This window comes from Budorcas taxicolor, chromosome X (genome assembly GCF_023091745.1).
Source record: "Budorcas taxicolor isolate Tak-1 chromosome X, Takin1.1, whole genome shotgun sequence".
NCBI classification, from domain to species: Eukaryota; Metazoa; Chordata; class Mammalia; order Artiodactyla; family Bovidae; genus Budorcas; species Budorcas taxicolor.
In genome coordinates, this window is record NC_068935.1 from 123371250 (window position 1) to 123388945 (window position 17696).

Consider the following 17696-nt stretch of genomic DNA (forward strand, 5'->3'; position numbering starts at 1 on the left):
TATCACTAGCACCACCTGGGGAGCCCACAGTAATATACAGTATCTCACCCTAAATGTTTCATCTCTAAACTATTCCAAGAAAGATTTTTATGAATAAATACAAATAATCTTTTTAAACCATATTCAATAGGGACATATTGTAGGATCCTCTCAAATAAACTTCAGTGAAAGATTTCCCAAGTTACAACTAAAGTTTAAAACAGGTAATTGTGAGTTATAAAACACTTCTAAGAAAGGCCAGTTAACCTGATCAGAGGATGACCTTGATCAAACTACTTGGCAACATATACATTATTTTCATATGTAAAATTAAAAGTATTATTAACTTATAGAAAATTATGAAAGTCGAAGAATGTTAGATAGTCTCTGAGGCCCAAACAAATTCTAACTTTGATTTAGCCTTTCCTTTTACAGTTAAGTAAAGTGAGGGAGACTTTTTGATTTGCTTTAAAGAGCTCAGAGCTTAGAGCAGACAGAAATCAGAATGGGACTATAAGTTACCAGGCCACCTATGAGAGAATACCTCTATACCCACTCCTTTGCACCACTAATCTGTTTCTGTTCAAGCAGGGTAGGAGAAACAAATGAAGCAAAATGGAAGAAAGTAAAGGCAAAATGAAAAAGGGAAGCAAATGTAACGACAGATTTAGCTCTATTATCAAGTCAACAATTATTGCGTACCTAAGTTTATATGAGAAGACAATGGCAACCCACTCCAGTACTCTTGCCTGGAAAATCCCATGGACGGAGGAGCCTGGTAGGCTGCAGTCCATGGGGTTGCTAGGAGTAAGACACGACTGAGCGACTTCCCTTTCACTTTTCACTTTCATGCATTGGAGAAGGAAATGGCAATCCACTCCAGTGTTCTTGCCTGGAGAATCCCAGGGACGGGGGAGCCTGGTGGGCTGCCGTCTATCGGGTTGCACAGAGTTGGACACGACTGAAGCGACTTAGCAGCGAGTTTATATGAAATTTAGGTTTATTTTTTTCTATGGTAATTTAAGGAAAGAAATAAAAAAGGGAGTAGGGGAGAGGATTTGGATGCATAAACATTAATACCAACTTATGTATGTTACCACTAAAGATTTAATAATGATAAAAATCTGACTGTTCTTTGCTGAAAATTCATAGTTTTACTAAAAGAACTGTTTTAGAGCCATAGATTTTTAAAAAACACACAATATATATTATATATTCACTGCTAAATTTGAACTGCAATAGTCTTGTCAAGTTAAAAAGTTTGGTTTACACAAATAAAACAACATTCCATTCAAATTCTATTGCATCTGAGCATGAATTATCTGTGAGACATTTAGGAGATTTTATCCGGCATGTCTGTATGTTATGAAGAAAATCCTCTTAGAAGAGATACTCTAATGACTAAATAAAAAATTATATCAACTAAACTTAAAATGCAACTTCTGAAGTACTTGAAAGTATTTTCAGAAGTTTTTTCTGTGTTAAAGCATTTTCCCTGAAATACAACAGTGTCTGCTTTTTTCATTTCTGTATATTAATCATTTTAATAAGAAAATATTTGCATTTGCTCAGAGAAGCTCAAATTTAAGTAGTTTATTAATGAGGAACCTAATCAATCTGGTAACATAACTTGAACGCTATAGCCATTAGTGCCCACAAAAGGTCCATTTAAACTATCTCCTTATATATAATCATCTCAAATATTTTATTAGAAATGGTAAAAATGATTTTAAAAGAATACAGATTCTCTCATAAATAAAAATCTGAAGGCAAAGTAAAACTACTTTGAGGCTTTCAAACTTTAAGATAGTATTACATTAAAAAAAAATACAGCTCAAGAATTAAGATAATCCAAAAATCTTCTGGACAAAATCTGGTAAGATACAGAGGTCTTCTAAGTTGGAAGCCTACTAAAGAAATACCCTTTATGAAGGAAATTCAGGTAAAAAATGTGGGCAACAGAGTAACCCAGTAGTGAGAATAGACAAAATATGCATAGTAGAAGATGGAGAAGGAAATTCTTAAAACTTATTCTAGTTAACAAATTTAACTAGTTGAACTATTACTAGTTAAACCAATAATTCAAAAGCATTTTAGAAATTCTAGAGGACTATAAAAATAGTTTAGCAGCTTATCTGTATATAACACTGTCTATGTGATACTATTTTAACAAAAGAGGTGGGTTAGTTGATCCTGCAAGTTAATTTTTATCATCACAGAACTCAATTCTAAGTAGCTCAAAATCAAGTACTGACAACACAGATACCATTTTGCCTTTTCCTTCGTGAAAATGGATGGTTTGCTCTGACTCACGAAGTCACCAGTAAATCACACTCCCCAGCCTACCATGTAAAGAAGCAAGAAGTAAAAGAACTGCCTCTTTGTTTTGGCCAAAGGTATGCAGGTGAGAGTTACTGTCCTGACTTTTTTAAAATGCAGGTTTATTCACTGCAGGCTTGCTTTTACTGGATACTCATGGGACAACTAGGCATAACTATTGGTATAGAAAGGACTAAGTCAATTAAACAAAAGCTTGGACATGAAATGTACTTTGCTATTTTCTTTATCCTATGTTACCTATGTGGCCGACAACATTCATGCCAGGAATCAGGTGTGACTCCACAAGGATTCAACATAGCCAGTCTAGTCTTAAAGAACTGGTGCTAAGTTTCTACTGTTCTCTCAACTATATGCATGGAAAAGCACATGAAAGAAAGAAAACATTTTAGGAAGTCAAGTTGGCTATACCCTACTAGTGGCAAATTCTCACTACACACTTAACTGAAAATATTATTATAATACATTTTACAATGTCAATGCTATTTTCTTCAGAGCTCTTAACCTGAATTCATCATGTAATACATGTTTAGGTTTTATAATACTTTATAAATACAAGTGAGTCCTAAAAGGATTGCTTTAACAAATATTTTCAGAAATAAATTATTTTGCGATGAATGAACTAAGCAATTATGCTGCAAAGAAACAAATCCTAGTAAGTGACATCAAATTTTTCACAAAATATCTATTACATGAAAAGTACATGAAGAATGAAATGAAAACTGTTCTTATCCTGTCATAAATGATTCACTTATACTTCTCAATAAAAGTTGTATTGTCAGAACATAAATTGAGGACTATACATTAAACTATATATATGCTCTATTATTTTAGTTAATACAAGATGCTCTCTATTGAAGCACACCAAATGATAGCATAACAGCTTGAAAGAGTTAATATAATTCCAAATCATGAAAAGCTTATTTCTTTCTAAGATAACATTGTACAAACAGTATATGAAAGTGAAAGTGAAGTCGCTCAGTCGTGTCCAACTTTTTATGACCCCATGGACTGTAGCCTACCAGGCTCCTCTGTCCATGGGATTTTCCAGGCAATTGTACTGGAGTGGATTGCCATTTCCTTCTCCAGGGATCTTCCCAACCCAGGGATCGAACCCAGGTCTCCCACACTGTAGACAGACGCTTTATCATCTGAGCCACCAGGGAAGTCCTTACAAACAGTATATAGATGGAGCTTAATAAACCTATGTTGCATAAATGAACAAGTTACTAAATATACTTTTGATTTTCATTAGCTTCCATGACATTTATTTCCCATCAGGACTAATTTTAAAACAAGGCAGAAAAATATCCATTGCTTAAATGAAACAATGAAATTTGGTAACCTGAGCACCGAAGAATTGATGCTTTTGAACTGTGGTGTTGGAGAAGACTCTTGAGAGTCCCTTGGACTGCAAGGAGGTCCAACCAGTCCATTCTGAAGGAGATCGGCCCTGGGATTTCTTTGGAAGGAATGATGCTAAAGCTGAAATTCCAGTATTTTGGCCACCTCATGCGAAGAGTTGACTCACTGGAAAAGACTCTGATGCTGAGAGGGATTGGGGGCAGGAGAAGGGGAAGACAGAGGATGAGATGGCTGGATGGCATCACTGACTCGATGGACATGAGTCTGAGTGAACTCTGGGAGTTGGTGATGGACAGGGAGGCCTGGCTTGCTGCGATTTACGGGGTCCCAAAGAGTCGGACACCACTGAGCGACTGAACTGAACTGAACTGTGTCTTCCTTATATTTCAGAGTCAGAGACTGTATTGGCAAGAGAAAAAAATTATACAGTTCTCTGGAGAATGGTAGAGAACTTCATTCAGTAAGATAGCATTCATTTAATATCCTCTATGTGTTAAGCACTAGGCAGAAAGCACACTGAGGACCAAAAAACCAAAGCAAAGATTTATAATGTGATACAAAGTGCAAGGTGCCGTTCTTCCCATCACTTCCCACACTTCAGCAGCTAAATCAAAATTCTTCCTTTTCTCTGAACACCCCAAGCTCTTTCACAATTCTGTCTTTATGCATATTTTTCTGCCTAGATAACTTTTCTCCAACGTTTTTATCTGGCAAACACCTACTTATCCTGCAAGTCCCAATGCAGATCCCACTTACATTTCCTGGATCCCTCAGTAGTGTTTATCATCTAATTCTGCTTTCCCCTGGGATTTTTTTTTGTTTTGTTTTAAATCTATATTATCTTTTAACTACTCTTGTCTTCTTTACTGGACTATAGACATTTTAAGAGCACAGACTATGCCTTTTTCATCTTTGTATTCCCTGTGGTAGCACTGTATGAGCATGAATATATAATTGTTAAAAGAAGAAATAAATACAATAGATGTAGGAAAAAGTAGAAGAGTCAGTAGAGACATTACAGATTTTTTTCCCCATTCCCAACAGCACAACTGCTGTTGCAATCAACTCAGCTTGCTGGAGGGCTCTCACTTTCTGATTTTATAATGGCACGGAGAAATAAATCAGGATTCATTGCTCAAATATTTGCTTTATATTTACTGGAAAACATCTACTGCATAAAGTGTAAGCTATGTCCACTTTAAGCTGCTGATGTATAGCCATTAGGAAGCAGTGAAAATGAAGTTTAACATTTGACCTCTTTGAAGAAGAAACATAGAAAGAATGAATTTAATGTTTTCATTTTTTTCCCCAAGAAAATGATGCAACACTAGAGTGCTTAATCAGAACTGCATGGCAGTGGTTTATATCTCCAATACCATCATTTTAAGTAAGTCGAGGTCAGCAGAGTTTATCATGGGCCAAACTCCAAAGTCTACAGGTCTAGACAATCTGTAGGTAGTTTCATAATTACCAATCTCATTCTCTTATTCAAAGTGGCAGAGTGGAGCTCAGCATGTGAATGGTTCATTTATGAGAAGACCTGCTTATGACACATACACTCTAGATTTCAAGCTCTAACATGCTCAACTTTACTGTTATAGATAGGCGACTGCTAGGTCAGATTACTGTCTCTGAGTCACTTAGATGATACCTTTATGACCATTCTGACTCAGATATGGAAACCAATATGCAAAAACACTGTGGACTCTTACCTAACCCTGAGTACTAGCTTTTATTTCAGGCATGATTTCTGCGATCTGATTAGTGCAAGTGTGTGTTCTGGTCTGAGTTAATTTTCTTATCTCAGGAATAAGGAAACAAGAGGATCTCTAAATTATCATGTGAAAAATATGTCAAGTCTCTTTCATCACCACTTTCAAAAAAATGTTTATTCAGCATTTACTATTGCCAGGCATTTGTGCTACATATTAGGTGTTTAATAAGCAATGTCACTTTTCCCATATAGCTTATAGTCTAGCAGAAGAAACATACTAAACTAAAAAAAAACATATAAATATGTAATTACAAAATGAGATGAGGATTAAGAAAGAGAACAACAGTGAGGGGATGATTTTAGACCCGGTCAGGGTGAGAGAGTGAGTGATCAGGGAATGTCTCTGATGAAAGGACAATTAACGTTAAGACTGAAATGTGTAAGTGGGAGGTACTATTCAACCAATCTGGTTTTAGATTCTTTAAAAAATATTTTCAGTCAGTTCTTTTTTCTTTGCTTATTCTATTGGCTTTTTGTGAAATTTGATGACATTATTAATGTTCCTTAATGGAAATAATAGTTCCCATTGCTTTTGTGACCACTCTTTCATAGTTGTCTTTATGCTTCTTTGACCACTCCTCTCCAGCCTCCCCTCCCCTCCCCTTCCTCCTTCCCAGATGGAGTGTCAGGTTTTGAAGTCTATAAACCTTCCCTGAATGATCTCTCTCTCTCTCTGTGGATTCAATCCCTATGTCTCTGAGACTCCCAAATCTCTGTCTTCAGTCACTTCTCAGCTCCAAATTCATAAATTAAATTGTCTGATGGAGTCTCTCTTTCTGGATAAACCAGAGATGCCTCAAATTCAACAAATATAAAACTCAATTTATATTCCCACCTAAATCTATTTGTGCTGCTATTGCCTATCTTCATTACTGTAAAATCTACTCTGTCTCTGCAGCTAAAAGGATGGAATCTTTCTCAGCTTCCTTTATGTCACTCACTCCTCCTATTTACCAGTATATTCTATTCCTATTGCACATCCACAGTTCAAGCCATTCTCATAGCCTAAGTGGATTATTTTAAACATTTCCTAATTGTTCCCCCATCTTCAGTCCAGTCCAGTCCACCCTTTTCACTACCATCAGTTACCTTTTTAAAGCAAGTATTTGATCATTCTTGCATGGTTCTCTAGTGCCCAGACTAAGAACTACAAATCTCTTACCAGGATATTAGGTACTCTACAGTCTGATCTATCTTTTAGAGTCTAACTTTATGCCCACTGCTTTCCAATTATTTGTGGTGGGAAAACAGCTTACCATTTTTCATACATACCAGGCAGGCTCTTTATTCTGTGTGACTGTGTATGTGCTGTTTTATCTACCTGGAAATTACTTCCCTCTGTTTCTCCACGTCTTAAACACAAGCTCATATTCCAGTAGGCTGTTAAAGATGACATCTTTTGCAATATGAACCCATTTATCTTAGTTAAAATTTCTGTGTCCCTTAATATTTAGCTCATGCTTTTATTTTAGTAATTTGATTATATTATGCTTTGTATGTCACTCTCCCTCCACTAGACTTTTCAAGATGGCAGGAACTAGATCTTACATTTGACATACAGTGCTGAGGATATGGATGCTTGAATCACACATTTATTATTAATCATCATCTTAATAATAGCGACAACTTATTGAATGTTGACTGAGTGCCAGGCAGTGAATTAGGAACTATTCAAACACTATCTCATTTTCACACCACCACCAAGAGGTAGCTGATATTGCACTAAGTTGCTTCAGTCACGTCTGACTCTGTGCGATCCCATGGACTGTATGTAGCCCACCAGGCTCCTCTGTCCATGGGATTCTCCAGGCAAGAATACTGGAGTGGTTTGCCATGCCCTCCTCCAGGGGATCTACCCGACTCAGGGATCAAATGTGAGTCTCTTACATCTCCTGCATTGGCAGGGAGGTTCTTTATCACTAGCACCACGTGGGAAGCCCATAAAGTGTTAGTTGCTCAGTCATGTCTGACTCTTTGCATCCCATGGACTGTAGCCCACCAGGCTCTTTCGTCCATGGAATTCTCCAGGCAAGAATAATGGAATGGGTAGTTATCCCCTTCTCTAGGGGATCTTCCCAACTCAGGGTTACAATCCAGGTCTCCCACATTGCAGTAGATTCTTTAGTGGCTGAGCCACCAAGGAAACTCTTTTTTTTTTTAATAAAATATCTCTTGATTAAATAAAATATCTCTTTTAAATAAAAGAACTAAGGCAATGGTGAAATGATTTGCCCACAAATGTCATTCACTGACTGAGTCAGATTTCAGTCCCATATTATTATATTACAAGACTCATGTTCTTTCTCATTGTAGTTCTAGCCCCAATCATGCTAGTGTCATTTTAGCTAACACAGGAGGCAAAAAATCTATATTCTTCTCAGAATATCTAATGTACTATCAAAATCTTGCAGGATTATTTTGATATTGATTTCTCTTGCCTTGACTAGGCACTGCTCTTATAGCATACATAAGCAGACATAAATAAAATATTCAATATTCATTGAAATACATACAAAGAACACTAAAATAATTGATTACTTTAAGGATGATTTTTTCTAAAATAGGATTACTTTAACATTTGGGATACTAAATCAAACTTTTAGAAGGAAATGAACTTTATAAATGATTGTATGCAACTGTACATCCCAAGTGCTGCTGCAAAAACTCCCTTGGTGAGCTCTTAGTTTTTCAAGTAGCTAGATAAAATGCCACAAATTGAGTTAATAAGCCTCCTTAATTTGTAACGTGGCATGGCATAACACATCATATACAATGAAGGAGGAAAATACTAATCCAGTTGACTGATAATTAGGTGATTTATTTTTCTTCTTGCATTGAAATTATTTTTGTAAAGAGAAGGAGAAAAAGAAACAAAAAAAATTTTAGGAAAAAATTTTAAAAGGAAAGAAAACAGGGAGAAAAAGCAAAGTTTCCCTTCCCACCAGTTCCATGATGCTCTTACCAGTGCACACAGAAGGTCAACCGCTTCCAAAATCAGCTCCTGATGGCCGATGCGGCTGACTCCCAGATCCTCTAGTTCCTGATGTGTGATACGCAGCAGCTGGTCCCCACTGATCTTCTCCCTCTCGAAATTCTTGATATACTGTTGCAAACAGTCATCAAGACCTGCAGAAGAAACATATTGAAGACCAGAATGAAAAACAACAACAAAAAAAACCCCAGTGGAACCAAACAAATTTTTAAAATAAAGCAAGCATTAACTACTACCAAGTCACAAATTGAGTCCATTTCAGCTCTGGACTAGTTCAGTCATCCACCTTTTCTCAACCTATACATGGGCTTCACTGGGGGCAGGGGGCAGGGGGGGATAATCACTTCCTCCTATCCTTAGCTGTTAGATTTCTATTTGAATTTTCCTCAGCAATTACTGGAAATCTTTACCTCTCTTCTCAGCATTCTCTTTGCGGCCTGTTTCACAAAACGTGTTAATGGGCATATTCCCCTACTTCCAAATTTATCTCCACCCCCTCCTCCTTTCTTCTTTAATTCCATTGCTGAGGGAGAGGTATTCTTGTTTCAATACAAGGGTATTCAATCTTCCTCTGCCACCTAACACTACTTCAACAATTAAAAAATTAAATGTTGAAGTAAACCATTTCTTTTTTATTGACTTCTATATTCAAACCTCTGTCGCCTTAAAAAACAAAATAAAACAAAATTCTTTCCTTGGTTTCCTTGATGCTGTGTTTCCCACTAGTCTGTTATTCCCTTCAAAGCCAAACCCCTTACACATTTATTTCCTCACCTATAATGCACTCTTTAATCTACCATCATTTACAATTTACAGATCCAAAAGCAGAAATCCACAATGTATATGGTTTTCAAGATTACTCAGGGCACTTCAATAAGTGATTGGCCAGGCTACAGATTGAGTGGCTTCAATAACCTATGAAACGACTTGATATAAATGCTGAACTGGACTAATAAGATTTTTGAGTAAGAAATAACAAGAAAGTGAGGCAATTCTCAATATCTAAAAGGTCTTGATTATATGTCAAGGTGGGAAATCAAAGGTAATAATGGGCTACAACTCAGCTGAAATTATGATGGAGCAGATATTATAAGAAGAGAAAACAAAAACAAGATTAGAAAAACTTTGCAAAGGGAAGCAAAGTTCCATAACAGAAATTATGTAGCCATTGAAAGAAGAATAGATACTCCTAAAAGCTACCTGGTTCCTGGTACAGTAGTCTAGTATACCAGGTCACACATGTCTTCACTAAATTTCAAAATTTCTTAAAGTAAGTTGAGTTGCCCTGTACTCTCTCTATACTATCTACTCTTTCTTTCACCCTCTACTGGTATGTGTACATTGCTCTTTCTTGGTTCTCTTTCCTTTTTGTTGTCAGTTCCCTTTCAGGAAGCTTTCTTCAACTGTCCTAAAATATTGTTGCTCTGCACTCCAGAGACCCCTTCCTACTTGCCTTACCTCTCACTCATTACATTCTAACTGAAGAATTTCATCTACATCCATGTCTTCAACTTCCATCTGAGATCTTAAACATCCATTTCAGATTTCTCTCATGAATGCCAAACCTACATATCTATATTTTGTAACACATCCACAACACAACTTCTCATTTTCCCCTCCAGAGGAGTCTCCTGTAATCACTGTCTCAGTGAATGGCACCACCTCCTATCCCAGTATAAAAACTAAATACTGTATTCTAATCACTGGAAAACTAATCAAACTACATCAATATATAGGGTACTTTACAGATACCTAGAATATCTAATAAATCTAGACACATGATTTCGCTCTAGAACCTATGCAGTTCAAATTTTCTTTTGACAATTCTCATATAGTTGTGAGATGATATCAGTTCAGTTCAGTTCAGTCGCTCAGTCATGTCCGACTCTTTGCGACGCCATGAACTGCAGCACACCAGGCCTCCCTGTCCATCACCAAATCCCAGAGTTCACCCACACAGTCAAAGGCTATGGCATAGTCAATAAAGCAGAAATAGATGAGCTCTCTTGCTTTTTCAATGATCCAGCAGATGTTGCCAATTTGATCTCTGGTTCCTCTGCCTTTCTAAAACCAGCTTGAACATCAGGGAGTTCACGGTTCATGTATTGCTGAAGCCTGGCTTGGAGAATTTTGAGCATTACTTTAGTAGCGTATGGGATGAGTGCAATTGTGTGGTAGTTTGAGCATTCTTTGGCATTGCCTTTCTTTGGGATTGGAATGAAAACTGACCTTTTCTAGTCCTGTGGCCACTGCTGAGATTTCCAAATTTGCTGGCATATTGAGTGCAGCACTTTCACAGCATCATCTTTCACGATTTGAAATAGCTCAACTGGAATTCCATCACCTTCACTAGTTTTGTTCATAGTGATCCTTTCTAAGGCCCACTTGACTTCACATTACAGGAGATGTTATAGCCATCTCATCCAGTGAGATGATATAGCCATGTTAAATTCTTGATTTACTTCAGAGATAAGCTGGCCATCACTCTTAATTTGTAAGTAAAGGCGTATTTACTCTTTGCTCTGTTTTTTCCTCTATTCAAATTTAATTTTATTCAACCAAAAAACTAAGAAAAAGTTTTCTTCAAAACCCTTTATGCCACTAAATAATTCTAAATTGCAACAAAAGTTAGGCAATATCTTATTTAACAAATGGGACATACTGTGAACAAGAATAACAAACAGTGGAGCATCCATGCCATGGAATACTGCTTAGCAATTAAAAAAGAACAATTGACATACACAATAACTTGAATGGAGCTCAAGAGTATTACGTTGAGTAAAAATGACCGATATGAAAGAGCTTAATGCAAGATTCCATTTATATTACACAGTGAAAATGATGAAACTATTGCAGCAGAAAACATGTCAGTAGTTGCCAGATACTGAGTATATGAAGAGACCATCACTATAAAGCAGCAAGAGGGAGATTTTGGAGTGAAACTGTGAGATTTTTTGAGTGATGAAACTGTTTTGTGCCCCAACTGTGATATGGTAATGCAAAATATACACATATTAAAACTTATACAACTGTAATGCCACCAATATCAATTTTATTCTGAAAATTTTAAAAAAATAAAATAAGAAATATTATAAATGAACTACAGGCAATACATTAATTTTGGAATATAATTTAATTTATTACTTGGAAACTACTAAAATTATTACAGAAAAAATTTCCTTCTCATATCATTTTATCATAGTGACTGATATAAAAGACCCAGACCAGGGAATAATGTTTCCAGCATTCCTTTCAGCAACTATTATTAAGTACCTACAGACTGGAAAAGGTCAGTTTTCATTCCAACCCAAAAGAAAGGCAATGTTAAAGAATGCTCAAACTACCGCACAATTGCACTCATCTCACACACTAGTAAAGTAATGCTCAAAATTCTCCAAGCCAGGCTTCAGCAGTACATGAACCGTCAATTTCCAGATGTTCGAGCTGGTTTTAGAAATAGCAGAGGAACCAGAGATCAAATTGCCAACATCCGCTGGATCATGGAAAAAGCAAGAGAGTTCCAGAAAAACATCTATTTCTGCTCTATTGACTATACCAAAGCCTTTGACTGTGTGGATCACAATAAACTGTGGAAAATTCTGAAAGAGATGGGAATATCAGACCACCTGACCTGCCTCTTGAGAAACCTACATGCAGGTCAGGAAGCAACAGTTCAAACTGGACATGGAATAACAGACTGGTTCCAAATAGGAAAAAGAGTATGTCAAGGCTGTATATTGTCACCCTGCTTATTCAACTTATATGCAGAGTACATATAAGTTCTCTTACATGCAGAGAAATGCTGGGCTGGAAGAAGCACAAGCTGGAATCAAGACTGCCAGGAGAAACATCAATAACCTCAGATATGCAGATGACACCACCCTTATGGCAGAAAGAGAAGAGGAACTAAAAAGCCTCTTGATGAAAGTGAAAGAGGAGAGTGAAAAAGTTGGCTTAAAGCTCAACATTCAGAAAACGAAGATCATGGCATCTGGTCCCATCACTTCATGGCAAATAGATGCGGAAACAGTGGAAACAGTGTCAGACTTTATTTTGGGGGGGCTCCAAAATCACTGCAGATGGTGACTGCAGCCATGAAGTTAAAAGACGCTTACTCCTCGGGAGTAAAGTTATGACCAACCTAGAAAGCATATTAAAAAGCAGAGACATTACTTTGCCAACAAAGGTCTGTCTAGTCAAGGCTATTGTTTTTCCAGTGGTCATGTATGGATGTGAGAGTTGTACTCTGAGGAAAGCTGAGCGTCAAAGAATTGATGCTTTTGAACTGTGGTGTTGGAGAACTTTTGAGAGTCCCTTGGACTGCAAGGAGATCCAACCAGTCCATCCTATAGGAGATCAGTCCTGGGTGTTCATTGGAAGGACTGATGCTAAACTGAAACTCCAATACTTTGGCCACCTCATGCAAAGAGTTGACTCACTGGAAAAGATCCAGATGCCGGGAGGGACTGGGGGCAGGAGGAAAAGGGGATGACAGAGGATGAGATGGCTGGATGGCATCACCAACTCGATGGACATGCGTTTGAATGAACTCCGGGAGTTGGTGATGGACAGGGAGGCCTGGCGTGGTGCGATTCATGGGTTCGTAGAGTCAGACATGACTGAGCGACTGAACTGAACTGAACTGAACTAACTTTGGGGCAGTGTGCATTCATGCATTTAACTACCTTTGAAAAGTCCCCTTCACCTTGCTAGCTGGCAGAGCTGAGAGATTATAAACAGAATTCTAAGAAGCTTATATAATATAGGATGTATAGAGTGATGCAGTAGAAAACCACTCAGTGACTGTGGTCTCTAGAAGACTTCTTAGACGGCCAAGATCCACCATAGGGACCACCACCATTTCTACTTTTCTCCCCAAAGCCAAGTTCTTTCTCTAAAAATTTAATGTTGTCTTCAGTTCAGTTGCATCCAACTCTTTGCAACCCCATGGATTGTAGCACATCAGGCTTCCCTATCCATCACCAACTCTGGGAGCTTGCTCAAACTCATGTCTATCGAGTCATTGATGCCATCGAACCATCATTTTCTGTTGTTCCCTTCTTCTGCCTTCAAGCTTTCCCAGCATCAGGGTCTTTTCTAATAAGTCAGTTCTTCACATCAGGTTGTCAAAGTACTGGAGCTTCAGCATCAGTCCTTCCAATGAATATTCAGGACTGATTTCCTTTAGGATGGACTGGTTGGATCTCCTTGCAGTCCAAGGGCCTCTCAAGAGTCTTCTCCAACACCACCGTTCAAAAGCATCAATTCTTTGGCACTTAGTTTTCTTTATTGTCCAACTCTCACATCCATACATGACTACTGGAAAAACCAGTGCTTTGACTAGGCAGACCTTTGTCAGTAAAATAATGTCTCTGTTCTAATATGCTGTCTAGGTTGGTCATAGCTTTAGCTTTTCTTCCAAGGAGCAAGTGTCCTTTAATTTCACAGCTGAAGTCACCATCTGCAGTGATTTTGGAGCCCAAGAAAATAAAGTCTATCACTGTTTCCATTGTTTCCATGTCTATATGCCATGAAGCAATGAGACCTGATGCAATGATCTTACTTTTCCAAATGTTGAGTTTTAAGGCAGCTTTTTCACTTTCCTCTTTCACTTTCATCAAGAGGCTCTTTAATTCCTTTTCGCTTTCTGCCATAAGGGTGGTGTCATCTGCATACCCGAGGTTATTGATATTTCTCCCAGCAATTTAGATTCCAGCTTGTGCTTCATCCACTCCAGTGTTTCTCATGATATACTCTGCATACAAGTTAAATAAGCAGGGTGACAATATACAGGCTTGTTGTACTCCTTTCCTGATTTGGAACCAGTCTGTTGTTTCATGTCCTGCTCTAACTGTTGCTTCCTGACCTGCATACAGGTTTCTCAGGAGGCAAGTCAGGTGGTCTAATAGTTCCATCTCTTTAAGAATTTTCCACAGTTTGTTGTGATCCACAGTCAAAGGCTGTAGTGTAGTCAATGAAGCAGAAGTAGATGATTTTCTGTAAATTCTCTTGTTTTTTCTATGATCCAACAGATGATGGCAATTTGATCTCTGGTTGCTCTGCCTTTTCTAAACCTGGCTTGAAATCTGGAAGTTCTCAGTTCATGTACCGTTGAAGCCTAACTTGGAGAATTCTGAGCATTACTTTGCTAGAGCCAAATTGAGCAAGTACAGCAAAGGAGGGATGAAAAAAAGAGAGAGAGAGAGAAACAGGTGGTATCATGAAGATGAACCAGAAAAAAAGAAAAACTTCAAGACTAGTAGTACAGGACTGTGGTAAAGGAAAACTCCCAGTCAGCTGACCACAATTCAAAGCCCACTCTTAATCTGATAACAAGGAGACTTCAATCAGAATATCATATTAGTAAAACCAGAAATCAGACAGAGCATGGAGCTGAATGGTAAGAAATTAGAGGCCTGCGTACAGAATATTCCTTTAGGAGATTGTATGGTATTGATGAGGATGGATAGTTGATAAGGAGGTATCACATGGGGACAAAGGGGCTATTGTTATACCAACAAGACTATATGATGAAAGGATCTAAAGGTGAATAATGTCACCATTTATCCATTTGCAAGTTTACACAGTAACTGACTGACAAAGCAAGGATTAAAACCCAGTGCTAAAGGATTCTAAAGTCCAATCTGTTTTGATTGGACTACATCAGATCATTTCAAGGTTAAAAAAAAGACCTCAACAATAATCTGTATGCTTGCAGAAAGAGATAAATGGAGATAGAAACATACAGTTATTAAAATGAACAAAGGACAACATAGGACAGGGGCTATAAAATCATATTCTTCCAGACATACATGGAAAAATTATTTAAAACTACCAAGTCATGAATTCCATGTAAGTATACTCTGATAAATTGAACAGAATAGGGGACTTGTTTGGCATTTGATCTGATGCTGTGTTCAAATGAATGAAAGGAAAAACACTGCAAAGTTTTTAGATATCACTGAAACCAATGCAATACATGCTGACTTGAGAACTCCTTGTCCTTATGTTCTTCAATGCCATCTTTCAGTCACCCTCCTTCTAGAAACCAGCAGTTTCTCTACAAATAGTATATGATTTCTTTTTACATGGATTCCCAAGAAAACCAGCTAAAATAGAAAAAGGAAGGTCAATTTTCTTCTGGGTCTGTTCTAATTTACTTTGTCCTAATTTCTTCTAGAAAATGTTAAGCTGCCAACACTTTTCCATTATTTCCAAGTAGAAAAGATGATTCTGATTAACAGTAATACCTTCAATTTATTTATTTATTTATTTAGTGCTGTGTGCCAAGCACTGTTTTAAGAACTTCACAAACATTTTCTCATTTAATCTGCAGGATACTCTTATGGATTACATATAATTATCTTGATTTTACAGATAAGAAAATGGACATTTAGAGATCATGCCCTGGATCCCACAGCTTAATAAATAGTAAAGTCAAATCTAAAACCAAGTCCATCTGACACCAAATCTCTACCTTTAAAGCCTATGCTAAATTAGAAGGAATTAGAATTCTTCCCAAAGTGATCATCTATAACATACTAGAAAGACATTATACCAAAAATATTTTTTCTATTTTCCACTTGAAACTTTAAAGACACTGTTTTAAAATCCCTTTATTTAAATTTTACTTTATATCAAAAGGGGTTTAAGTATGTCGTTTACATGCACACAAGCACACACAACTCAGCAGGAGAACACAAATTAAAAAGTAGATAAGAAAAATATGGTTGAGAGAAAATATGATTAGTCATTAAATGGGATCCAGAAATAATGGTAATATACAAACTTCTTAATAGTGAAAAATATTAGACTTGCTAAAGTATGGGAGGAGATAGAACACAGAAGATAACAAAGAAGAAAACTGGATCAGGTACACAGTTTAAAAAACTCATTAGAAAAGCAAACCAATTTCTAAGAGAAGTTCACCTATTCCTGATTTGTTGTTGTTCAGTTCCTAGGTTGTGTGCGACTCTTTGTGACCTCATGGACTGCAGCATGCAAGGCTTCCTGTCTTTCATTATCTCCCAGAGTTTGCTCAGATTCATGTCCATTGAGTCAGTGATACCATCCAACCATCTCATCCTCTGCTGCCCCTTTCTCCTTTTGCTTTTGATCTTTCCCAGCAACAGGATCATTTCCAATGAGTTGGCTCTTTGCATCAGGTGGCCAAAGTACTGGAGTTTCAGCTATAGCATCAGTTCTTCCAATGAATATTCAGGGTTGATTTCATGTAGGATTGACTGGTTTGATCTCCTTGTAATTCAAGGGACTCTAAAGAGTCTTCTCCAGCACCACAGTTCAAAAGTATCTAATACTGAAGCCAAAAAAAGATTTCCCATTGGAAAAAATTCTTGTGTGATGTAATGAATACCGCCTTCAATAAACCCCTTTAATAAACACAACTATAGGTTCTAATTGGAATCTCTTACAGCAATGTTGAAATACATTTTTCCTAAAATTTTATTGTCTTGTATGCCAAATAGTAACTGATTATCACAAAGACAAAAAATACTCATATTTATTGGCTTTAAAGATGTTACAATTTCTCAACAGAGGTTCTAATTCTAAGGAGAAAATAGCTAGTAGAGTCTCACTTTTATAATAAAAGTAAATGGGTGAGTTGGAGTAGAATCATCTTTGGAAAATGGATAGTTTGTCAACAGGTGTTTAAAATGTTTTGAGGATACATACTGTATATTCATTCAATGACAATTGAAAATAAAAGACTCCTACTGTCATACTTCTAATCTTGAAAAGCACACTTACAGATTTTGACTTAAAAAAGTACAAGTTACAGGCAATAAAAGAAAAAAACCCAAATAAATTGGACTTCATCAAAATTAAGTAATTTTGTTCTTTAAAGCACACTAAACTATTAAAAGGCACTCATGGAACTGGAGAAAATATTTGCAAATGAGAATTCTGGCAAGGGACAGAATAGATAAAGAAATGAAGAATAAAGAACTCACCTGTAACTAAAAAACAACAACAAAAGGTTGATTAATAAATTGCAAAAGCCTTAAATAGACATTTCTCCAAAGAATGATTGTATACAGATGTCCAATAAGCACATTAAAAGATGTTCAACATCACTAGTCACTAGGGAATACAAGCCAAAATTATAATGAAATACTACCTCATATCCATTCAGTTCAGTTCACTCACTCAGTCGTGTTCGACTCTTTGCGACCTATGAATCGCAGCACACCAGGGCTCCGTGTCCATCACCAACACCCAGAGTTCACT

At 37.0% G+C, this 17696-nt stretch overlaps 1 protein-coding gene across 1 annotated transcript in view; it reads right to left on the reverse strand.

Moving 5' to 3' along the window:
- Window positions 1-17696, reverse strand: part of CNKSR2 (connector enhancer of kinase suppressor of Ras 2) — a 281300-nt gene that overhangs the window by 212648 nt on the left and 50956 nt on the right. The window contains exon 2 of the mRNA XM_052663048.1: window positions 8418-8581. Coding sequence (XP_052519008.1) covers window positions 8418-8581 — 164 coding nt within the window. The remainder of the gene's footprint in view (window positions 1-8417; window positions 8582-17696) is intronic.